This window comes from Centropristis striata, chromosome 11 (assembly GCF_030273125.1).
Source record: "Centropristis striata isolate RG_2023a ecotype Rhode Island chromosome 11, C.striata_1.0, whole genome shotgun sequence".
In the NCBI taxonomy this organism is placed as follows: domain Eukaryota; kingdom Metazoa; phylum Chordata; class Actinopteri; order Perciformes; family Serranidae; genus Centropristis; species Centropristis striata.
Window position 1 is genome coordinate 29,351,244 of NC_081527.1, and position 12,048 is coordinate 29,363,291.

General features: G+C 37.4%; 1 protein-coding gene across 1 annotated transcript in view; it reads left to right on the forward strand.

Annotated features, from left to right (window-relative positions):
• Window positions 1-12,048, forward strand: part of LOC131979878 (neuropilin-1a-like) — a 96,645-nt gene that overhangs the window by 44,729 nt on the left and 39,868 nt on the right. Inside the window, exons 5-6 of the mRNA XM_059343946.1 lie at window positions 1,645-1,815; window positions 10,020-10,186. Of these exons, the coding sequence (XP_059199929.1) occupies window positions 1,645-1,815; window positions 10,020-10,186 (338 nt within the window). The remainder of the gene's footprint in view (window positions 1-1,644; window positions 1,816-10,019; window positions 10,187-12,048) is intronic.

The following is a 12,048-nucleotide window of genomic DNA, read 5'->3' on the forward strand; positions in this document are numbered from 1 at the left end:
CTAATTCACAGCAACAATAATTTAGAACATGTAAAACACAAGAGATTGGGAGATTTGTATTATTAAGAGCTATTACATTTTATTTTATGGGTTATAGATATAGATCGATCCTTTCTTTTAAAATATTTAAATATCTTTACCTATATTCTAAATAGTGAATATATCATATAGTAGTTTATATGATGTCAGACAAAATGTTATGCAGATTTTTTTGTTTCATTCTCTGACAAATGTCCAGCCACATTGTGTTTTTGGGAAAAATAAGAATGTTTGGTTAAAATAAAAAGTATTTATTACATAACTCTTGTACATTGCCTTAGTTAAGTACATAAATTAAGTTATCAAAGAAAGTTAAAATAAGTCAACATTGACTTATTCAACTTTAACACTCTTTATAATATATCACCTAACTTCCTCCTTTAAATCAGCCCTGCACATCCTGGCTCACAACTACGTGGATTATATGCAAATTATAGATCTTTACTTTTTAAAGTACAAACCATGAATAAGTTAGTAGGAATGAGTATCAAATCAGTATCATCGTCCTTTCAGGAAACTTCCTAGAAAAGGGTTGTAAAATTATGAACCTCTACAAAAAACCTTATTTGTTCATCCAGGAGTTTTTGGGGGGTTGTCGAAAAATACCTGCAGAACGGAGCGGTGTGTGCTGTAAACCTACCTCAGGGTTTTTTTTTCAGCAATTGCTGTGGATTTATCTTTCTGAAAAATGGAAGCTTGGCTCTGTGACTCGAATGTAATGATACTACGTGAGAGGCAAAAACTTGGAGCTAATGTTCGGAGGTCTGGTCGAGTTTTTTTAGCCATGACTGCACTGAATAATAACAGAATATGAAGAAGAACAGGTTATTTGTCTCATTTAATAACTGTATTTCCTTCCCATTAGGGTCCTTTTTGAGGCATTTTTATCTTATATATGCTGTACTTTAATCCTTTCACAACACTGCAATAACATCGTTGCAATTGAATGTCAGTTAAATCTTAATTTAACAACCTGGAGTCACACTTGTGAATGTGAGCGCCGACAGGATGTCAAAACACACAGATTTAACACAATACCTTTCACTGTCTTGAGATTAGAGGCTTGTTCTTTTCTGCACCTCACATGATTTTATATATATAGTTAATAAGTGTCAATGCAATGTGTTGCTACCTGCCATCGCACCTTTATTTGTATCTCAAAGGTGTCACATGACTCCTGAGAGGTGAGAGATTTGAGCTGACAGGAGATCAGCTGCTCTCGACAGCAGATTAAACAGACAGATTTAAAGTTTTTGGACTTTTTAATTTAAATTGGACATTTTTAGACTGTGTAGTTAAAATATAACACATTAAAAAAAAAACTCAAGTCTCAGGCTTCTGTGTTTTTGCTTGAAGTCACGAAACATTTCCCAGGACAGCGAGGGCAGGAAAGGACAAAGTGAATAATAAAAGCACTCTGCTGTTGATGAGTGATGAAGCTGACGTTCTCCTCTTTTTTTCACCTCCTCTGCTTCATCTCTCACTCCCTTTGTCTCTTTGCTACTTTTCTATGCTCTCCTTTCTCCTCCCCCGTTCTCTTTCCTCATGTCCTCCCCCCTCCTCCTCTCCATTATCCTCCTCCTCCTCCTCCTCCTCCTCCCTCAGTTGGCCCCCACATTGGCCGGTACTGTGGCCAGACGTCCCCGGGCCGTGTGATCTCCTACACCGGCATCCTGTCCATGACCATCACCACTGACAACGCCATCGCCAGGGAGGGATTCTCCGCCAACTACACCATCCGCGAGAGGAGCCTCCCCCCAGGACACGAAGATGAGGGTGAGCAGCTGGAGTAGTGATGGGAAATTGAGGGGTGGGTGGAGGCTGGACATGTCATCTGGCATTAGGAAGGACCAGGGTTAATTTCCTGATTGTTTCTGTGTCTTATTTGCCTTTTACAGTATGAAAAAAATACATGTTTCCTTTTTTTCGAGACACTGAATCTCTAACAGCGGTATGCAGCAGAGCAGTGATCATTAATTAGTCAATCAAACCTTTTTTATAGCACTTTTCATACAAAATAAAATGTAACACAAAGTGCTTCCCACAATACAATCCCCCTCCTCCACACACGCTCCACCCGCCCACCCACAAACCGAGCAACTTAATAATTAATAGTGTTAATAAGAACAGCCTTCAATAACAATTAAAAACAAGACCTGAGGAAATACTTAACTAAATCTGATCAATTTACATTAAAAAAACACCAGAGGCAACCTGTACCGAGAGATTAAATTATATAAACTAAAATAATAGAAAACAATAAATAATCAACCAGTAAACAGTAAACTACAATAAATAAATAGACAGATAAATACACTCAGTAAAAAGGAAGAAGTGGTTCTTAAAATATTGACATTCTCTGCTGCCCAACTGGTGTTTTCTATCCAACTGGAAGAATATTAATTAATAGAAAGATACTTTTAATAAACTCACAATCCTCTACTGCAGTTAGTAATAGTAGTTACTAGATGCAACCTCAGTTCTATGAGTATGAGAACTTGTGGATCAAAGCCATGCATCACATTTTTTTTCTAAAAATGCAGCACAGTGGGGATATAGAAGGAAAAAAACTGTTAAAGTTAATTAATATTCCCGCCAATCAGGACTGCATTCTGTAAGTCTGCTTCCATAATTACAGATTGCTGTTCCTTGTCATGGTTAATTTTGGCATTTTCCTGCAAAAATATAACTCCACAGTAGTTCACACAAAAAAGCCAAGATTTGAGGTGTAGGCAAGATGTCTACTCTTCTTCTTTTGCTAACCTTTTAATCATCTCAAGACCTCTCTGATTAATTTTGAGGCTCTGAACTGTTCGAGACTATGTTGCAATGTTTTGTTTTGGTTTGCTTCACGGGTCAGTCCCAATAAGTGCAAAAAAATATCTCCCGAACACACATGTTAAACAATCTTGTCAATCTTATAACATGATCCTGATATGAGTAAGCCTGCCCATTTGGTGTTCAATACAGGATCTGAATTTCACTACAAAACAGTGGAAAACTGATCTTATCTCATAGCCGAAACTCCTAATTTGAAATGTGATTTGGTTCTGATAAAAACAGCTTATATTTCCATCAGTTTGACCTACTTTTAACTCTTATCTTTTCCTGTTGAACAATACATTTGGCCGATTTCACACATCAGGATTTGATCACAAGATGAAGACTTTCTCGTGTTGGTTATGGTTCTTTTTCTGTGTCCATATGTTGGGTTTGTTTGCATCAGTCGACTGTGTGACCTCGTAGGAATGTCTTTCGAGAGTTGAGTTATGTTGAGCCGTGTGGTTCTTGCACTCTGGAACCCTCAACCCCAGTCACCCCTGTTTAGGAATGTCAGTGTGTGTGGAGAGGTGAGTTTACGTAAGGTCCCATGGTGGCTAACATGGCTGCTATGGGAGGAATTAACATAAATATTCCATATTTTACTGCTCTAAATTGATATTTAATGACTTTAAAATCAGTTGACTGTGTGTGTGTGTGTGTGTGTGTGTGTGTGTGTGTGTGTGTGTGTGTGTGTGTGTGTTGCATTCAGGTCAGGATTATAACTTTTATCTGAAGATTTACATTTCCCTCATTGAAAATGGCAAAATAATCTCATTTCAGTTGTGATTTGGGAAAATAAATGTATGATAGACAATGGTCACAGGCTTTGAAAACAGTCAAATACTACACAAGATAGGCTACAAACAATATGCACTTATTACCAGACCATTCTTACTTCTGCTGGAGCTTTTGGTCATTTCAAATCTTCATGACTAGATATTACAGATTTATACATGTCTAAATGCCCTTTCCTTCATGTTGCCTTATACATAGAGGAACAAATATCCAGTTAATGTGTATCATGGTATTTAAGTAGTAAAAACTAATTCAGATACATTTCAGACAAAGAACTTTTCTCTAATTTGACAAAAATGTGTATATCACATTGATTAGTAGCGTAACTGTATCCCAAATCGGACACCGTTCAGCTAAGATTCTATCAAAATTTCACATTAACTATAAATGCACATGTTATGCTTCCAATTAATTAAATGGTGTTAAACTAAAGTCTAAGTTCTTATCTTTCAAACCGTGTATTGTTTTAAGCGTGTACGTTAGCCTCGGGTTTACCAGAGTCGGCAAAAGGACGCTAACGCCTGTTAATTAGCGTAGTGCTAACTGTATCCCACATCGGACACTTGGATCTCCTCGCTGTAAAACAATAAAACAATGGGGGCTGCTGAGTTTTTCGGGGGAAATTGGATGTTCCTGGGTAAGCCAAATAAATAACCCTGTTATCAACCATCGTTATCAACACACCCGGACTGTACTTCTGTCCTTCACAATAAAATACAGTACAGTAAAAATACAGAATGTACTTGTAAGATTGTCGCCTGAGTGTCGCCCAGGCATTCTTACTGCTTTCTCTCATCAGTTACCTTCGTATTGTAATTAGACATGTAAATCTCCATGTACATAAATGAAATTTCACATTTAGTTTGTTAAATATGTATAAATCAATTATACCTACACTGGTGGTGCAATCATATTCGAAATGACTGTGATAACACCGGAGAGTGCAGCATTGCAGATGTGTCTGATTTGGGATAAAGTTTCTATACATCATTCACAATCACAACACAGTGCACTGACCTGGAAAATGTTTATGAATCATACATGTATGTAGACATTTTACCACAGGTGTCAAAGTAATTATCTCCGCTTTTTTTCTTGTTTGTTTTTGCCCTGGGCAGGACGTGTGGGTGTTGTTGTTGTTGTTGTACGTGTGTGTGTGTGTGTGTGTGTGTGCTATCTGCTGTTGATGGTGAGTGTTAATGACAAGGTGCACGGATGAAGTCTATATTTATTAAATATGTCTGTAGCCTACTGTATGCATGTGTGAGAGAGATAAATCTGTCCCTCCAGTCTTAACTGGGATGTCTGAGTGAAGCACTGGTGTTAGACAAAGCTCTAATTATCTTAGCATAAGTAACACACACACATACACACACAGGCTCAATTACTTTGCCTACAGACCCCTTGCAAAGCTCAGCAGATTGAATTAAAATCTCTCGCCAATCCAAATCACATTTTCTTTTCTCCTAATTTTACAACCGCTCTGATGCTATCAGCAGTGATCGTCCTTGTACCCCAGGAGGTACTTCAGCTTTTCCCAGGTAGGGTGTGGAAAAAATTTGATTAGAAAAGAAAAATCCACATATTGAGTCATCTTTAACTCCTCAACCCCACTTGTTTTGTAATTGAGAGTGTCTGAAAGATAGTTAGATAACAGTAGCCTAACGTTAAGCTACTAACAGCTTAAAACTACTGGATAAACAGTTGAAATAGTTAGCTTCAAATGTGTTCATTCATTTATTAGTTCTTCTTTTCGAGCCGAAAAATAAACAAAAACAACAACGTAGGCCAGATGCATATAAACATACACATTATCACATAGACACCACTATACAGACGTACAAATATATAGACATTTATACACATACAGTATATATAACCCTATACATATACATGCATCTGCTCCATTTAAGTAATAAGATAAATATAAAAACCAGCTGACTAAATATTCAATACACATTTCCTTATATCATTGTGGTAGGCTGAAGTAAAAAAACTTATCTAGGCCTATCCCCTATTATTCCACACTTTCAAATAAGAGAGTTTCTCTATATATAGCCACTTAATGTGAAATATATATATATATATATATATATATATATATATATATATATATATATATATATACATATTTTTATTTTTATTTTTATTTTTTTTCAGGGAACCATAGTAACTTGTTGATAAACTGTTGGAATAGTTAGCTTAAAACTTGTGGATACATTTTTGGAATAGTTACCTTAAACCTTATGGATAAACAGTTGAAATAGTTAGCTTTAAATACTTGAAATAGCTCAAATCTAGCTGGAAGTAATTGTTAAGTGGTTGAAATTAATAGCTAATTTGGTGTTAAACAGTTGAAATAGTTAGATTAAAACTAATGGGGAACTGCTCATTGTTAGTATGTGGAACCAGCTCAACTAATTTGAAAAAAACATTATTTTGGTTGAGTCAACTTGTGATTGAGAGTGTGTGAATACTATTAGTTAGTAAGCTAGCAGAAATAATTAGGTATGTTAATGGTTGGAATATAGCTGAATAAATGGCATGACACCTGAAATAGTTGACCTCCAAAAGTTAGCCCTTCTTGGTTAAATGGTTGAAATGTCAAGATTCAAGTGGTAGTAGGCAGACAAAAGCAAAATTGACCAAACCGACTTAAATATTAGTTCAATTTTATGATAATATTCCTGCTTTATTATAACCATTTAAGGTCTATTCAATTGAACACATTTGAACCAGGATGGGTGGCCTTGATGAATCTGACAAAAAAGCTTGGGAACCATTGCTAAAAACAGCCTTTTTATCTTCTGTTTATTTAGATTTTTAACATCAATGCTGTGCCTTCATCCTTTTAACATTCTCAGCAAAAGAAGATCCATTCACGCTGGATCACGCTAACAGCCTCTGAGGAATCAAACTCTGTTATCCTGCTGTGGGTTTATGGTTTTCTCTCACTCCTCCCGGCCATCACCTTCAGAAATGGCCCCCAGCTGTGCCTTTGATCAGCTGAACTATCAGTGGGGGCGTCATTTTACGTTCCTTTTCTGTCTTTTTGGATGGAGAGGTGGAGGGACGCGGTTGAAAATGCTCCCTCGTGCCTGCTGTGAGGGAGACATGGAGGTTGCCTCATGAATTGAAATGAGAAAAGAGCAAAAGAGAAGTTTTTGGATCGGATGCTGAGGCGAGAAAGAAAAAAAAAGGGAGAGAATTGAGGAGTAAAGTGATATATCGTCTGGCTGATATCCAGTAGTGTTTTACTTTCTCGCTGTCTCGCCATAGTTTCAGAGCATTTTCTGGCAACAGTGCTCTTCTAGGGAAAGTTGTGAATTGGAAGATTTGGGCCTGAAAATTGTCAAGTTAACAAATACTGATGATGAGTGCAAAAAAAAACAGCCTTTTGCAGTCTTGGTGATGTCGCAAGGAAACTTTCTCCCTAATTTATTTGTGGAACTTGGAATATTGTGAAGTGTGTTTGTGTCCGTCTAGCAGACCTTGTGTCTCCAGACAGGCCTCCCACACACACATAAATACCCATGTTTCCTTTTGTTCCCCACCTCCCTCTTCCTTCCCCAGGCTCCCCTGCTGTTAGAGTGGACACTATAGCCACAGAGACGCTCACATGAAGTTTGAGTTTGTCCAAATACTGTTGTGAAACTCTTTCGTAAGCCCAAAGGAGCGTATTATCCTTTAGTGTACCATCAGCAAAATAAGAGCTGAATCTACAAATGACATCAGCAGCAACATTTATGTGTGTTGTTTGTGTTCACTGTGTGCACATGCAACTAAAATGATGACTTGAGCCACAGAAAATTTAATTAATAGTAATTAGGATAATCGGATAATCCCTTAAAGTCATTTATCAGGCAAAAATGTCAAACATTCTCTGCTTCCAGCTTCTGTAACATGAAGATTTGCTGCTTTTGTTCCATTTTATATAATTTTAATTTATTATATTTAGCTTTAGGACTGTTGGTCCGGGGGAAAATTAGCAATATTATGATTTTAACTGCTATATTGTTAAAATAGCCAAATTTATGGCTTAAGCATGTGTGTGTGTGTGTGTGTGTGGGGGGGGGGGGGGGGGGGGGGGGTTAATGATTATAAAGATAATGCTTACTTGTTGTTACAGGATAGTGGAGTGGTTTGAGTATTAGCTGCAAGTTTAGTTGTCCAGTCAATTATTAAAGGATTTTTTTAGCAAAAGGTGATTTGGGGCGAACATTTCTTATTATTCTTATTAGTTATTTTGACTGTTTAATATGAAACAGTGAGGTTAAAGTGCTGATTTAAATCTATGTATATTTAAATCACTGTAAAAATTGTCTGTAGATTTTACGGTGAAAAACTGCTAAACCAGGACAGTCAAAGGCCATAAAATGATAAATGGGTTATTTCAGTTTCAGAAACGATGAAACACCCTAAATGTGTATATCAGCCAAAACAGTATTTTTTACTGTTTTGTTTTTTAAACATACGTTACTCCACTGTAAAATACACTGTAATGTGTATTTAATGTAATATGTATACAAGCCACCACTGTAATTTTTGCATGTATTTTTTGTAAAAAAAAATACTATTTTTAGCTGTTAAATGTACTAAACACCATATCTCTAACAGAAATAAACTGTAATATTTAATGGTAAAATCTTTAATTTATGCAGCATTTATGAAGTATTTTCTTGTCAATTATATGGCAAAACAGCATTTCTTTTGATGGAAAAACTTTTTATTTATATAGTAAAAAATGGAATAAAATGGCAATCTTAAATGTGAAATCAACAGTGCCAATATCTTTTTACTGTAATACTAAAAAAAAAAGTTCTACCGTATTTATTACGGTAAAGTTCTGGCAACCACAGCTGCCGGTTTTTTACCTTAAAACAACAGGGTTTTTTTTACAGTGCATTATCATATTTTCATACTAGCCTTCCCTGCAACAAAACAGTGTGATGTTTCTGGAATTTAAAGGAACTTTAGTGACACATTTGTAGTGTTTAACGGCATTCAGCTGCACCTAAAGAAAGTGTGAGAGTGTATGGATACTGTACAAAGCGAGTGTCACCAAACAGCCACTAAATAGCCGCCACAGGAGCCGTTTGAAATGACTCCTTTACTGCTGTGACTGACTGCCCAGCAGGGAGCAGGGACAGACACTTTACAGCGTCTGGGTGACACTCTCATCACAATGCTCACTTGTTTTTCTGCCCAAGTCACACACGAAATGAGCTTCTGTTTTTTTCCCCCTCAAACACAGATTTATGACTTTGACTTGAGGTGTTTCTTTCAGAATCCCACTTCTGCAGTTTAATGATATATTCAGCCATTAGCAGTGACAACGAGGTGAGAGAGAGAAGTACCAACGCTCAGTTCATCTGGCTAATGATGTGTGTAATGAACTTTTTTAACTTTGATGACAAAACATTTTCCATTATGAGCTTACCATCTTAACTTCCTCCTCATTTGGTGATATTCTGGACTTGAACATTTGATTGCCACACTGACAACAAAAACTTTATGTTCACTCGTATTTCAAGGCACACACAGTCCATCATTTTAGTTTCACGTGGTAGAGTGTGGTGAATTTTCTGGTTTTATCGGTCTGGTCGGTTATTCAAGCTGGTATTTACAGTGTTTTGCACACACAGACTATAACTGGGGTTTTTGCTGGGTTTTTTTAAAAATCTGTCCGGGAAAATCACGCTGCCCACGTTCCCTCAGTCTATCGCACATGGTCTGCAGTCAACACGGAGACAAAATAGATGTTTTTTGGTTAAAAAAATAACGTTAGGGGATGCGGACGCAGTGCAATATGAAAATAGGATTAACATAATATTATATTTGTTTTTAAATGGACTAATGGACCTTGTAGTGTGTGACAAACTGCACGGATTTAGCCTACTGCTGAGCTGGCACTGGCACCTTGAAGAAGATTAGAGGTGCATTTCCGCCACCAATCAGACTTGAGTTGTTACAGTTAACTTTAAATGGCTGTGGAGTCAAGTGCGACACCTAGTGGTGAAATCCGGTACACAGACATGGTCCGATACGGGGTTTGGCTTAATGTCAAACCGGTTTGAAAATGTTTACACTGGCTCAGCCCAATCACATAGTCAAAGTAGATGAAGATGGTCAGGGTCATTCATTTATTTGATAACATCTGAATATTTTTCTATGATGGAGATACATTTTGAATATGAATCGAATCAAATAAGTTGCTGTATTTCCTACATGAAAAGATAATATAGATGAAAACCTACTTTTCAGCATATCAGAGGCTGTTGGTCTGCAAAAAGTAATTCAAAGGAATAACTTTGAGGACTCTTGTTGACCTCTTGTTAATGCAGTTTTTCTGTCTTTGGCAGATTTTGCTTGCATGGAGCCACTGGGCATGGAGTCGGGGGAAATCTCCTCTGAGCAGATCAGCGCCTCCTCCCAGTATAACTCCAACTGGTCCCCTGAACGATCGCGCCTCAACTACCAGGAGAACGGCTGGACGCCCTCAGATGACACCGTCAGGGAGTGGATACAGGTCAGTGATGTTTACGTTTGATTTTGTGGAGAATTCCTGAAATTCTTGTGACCGATATTACGTCACACTGGTCCTCATTTCGGAGTCTGATCTCAAAATGTATGTTTGCTCAGTCAGGGAGAAACGGCGTTCCTCAGTTTGAACTTCCCAGTACCGCTGAGATCTTGTTCACATCTGGTCTGAATATTGTTCACTCATTTGTACCACTTTCTCTGCACGTTATAGGGACACAGAAGGTTAAAAAAAAAGAAGCCAACATGCATTATTTATTGGAATCTGCCTCTTTAGTACAGTTGACATGTCTTGTCTTCATTGTGAAATCTGACGAGGCAGCCTGCAACCACTGAATGTGGAGCAAGCGGGTGTTTCATTTGTTAGATATCTTCTTCAATATTTGGTTTGCTTGACCTAAAACTGTTTGGACTCCTGTATAATTATCAGACCTGACAGGATAAGAGGTCACCAAAACTTTGGCTGCTTTTAGAGTTCTTGCTAACCTATTATTGGCCTTTGTCAATCACAAGCATTTGCTTTTCCTAATATGGTTTGGACCAAATAAAACTAGGTGAGATCGCCCCCCTCAGATAGACCTACAAGGTGTGGTTGAGTGCAGGACTGTCCCATTGTCCGGGACAGGAACTCATAGAGGAAGACTCACAATGCCCCTTGCAGTAAAAACAGACCCTCACTTCCTTCCTGTGGGGATGACAACAGGAAGTAGACAGGAACTCGGCCTCGGTGCCGGATTAGTAGTAGTGGCTCTCTATTGTCTGTCTGGGGACTTCTTTTAGCTACCGGGCCACAGCTGAGCCCTCTGGGACGTCATGATATCAAGACCAGTATTTAGATAGAGGTCAATGGGTTTATATATGGAGACACCCTGAATATGATACACTTAAAATATGGAGTGTTCATTTTACAGTTTAATTTAACACCTTCTGAGTATTTCGTTTTTTGTTTTGACTTAATTTCTAAAAGGAGGCTTTGCTTGAAATAAGGGAGGTCACATGTACTGACAAAATTGTAGAAATTACACAAAGTTTGTTTTATTGTACTCTTGTTAGAGTGCTGCAGGGATTACTTATTTTGAAGGCCAAAGCAGACTTTATTATCAATTTGGGATTTTTCCATTGGATTTTGGATTTTTGCAGGGAATAAGCTCTATTGAAAAGAAAAGTTTACACATGTTTTGCTCAGTAAGAAATCCTTCACAAAGGAATACCACTATTGTGATTTTTAAAGTCTAATAATCATCACTAATAAGCTGATCATGACATTTAGTGTCCCCAACCAACTTTGTAGTTTCATCTAGCCATTTGTTAGCAGTAGAAGAAGAAACAGCAAGTAGCACACTCGTGGCCACTCACAAATTACCAAGATTTCAACATGAAAGTCTTTCTTCAGGGTACTGAAAGACAAAACAGCTAGTCTCATGTTGAAATGTCAGTACTCTTTTTAAAAAACGTTTTACTATTTAACAATTATTTCTCTACATTAGCATTTTCTTCGTTGTCAGCACTCTTCATCGTTGTGCCCCTCCACTTCGTCTTGAATGTTGCTGAAATTTTTTTAAAACCTCTTCAGCCTATGTTAACCGCAGACCTTTTTTAATGTGTCTAACCAAAAACCCATTAAAAAAACCACTGACTGACGAGGGAACCAAAAGTTCAAATATGTTAAACTAATATTCCGGTTTTATGACTCATTCCTGTAGCATAGATTTCAGGGGGATGGGGTGGGGGTCTTGATTTATGCCAATTTACAGGAAAGCTAAAATTATCCCAACCAACATGAACTCATTTTAACACACTTTTTAATACCTTTACTGGCGTATTACAGCAAGAAAAACATTATTAACTTTT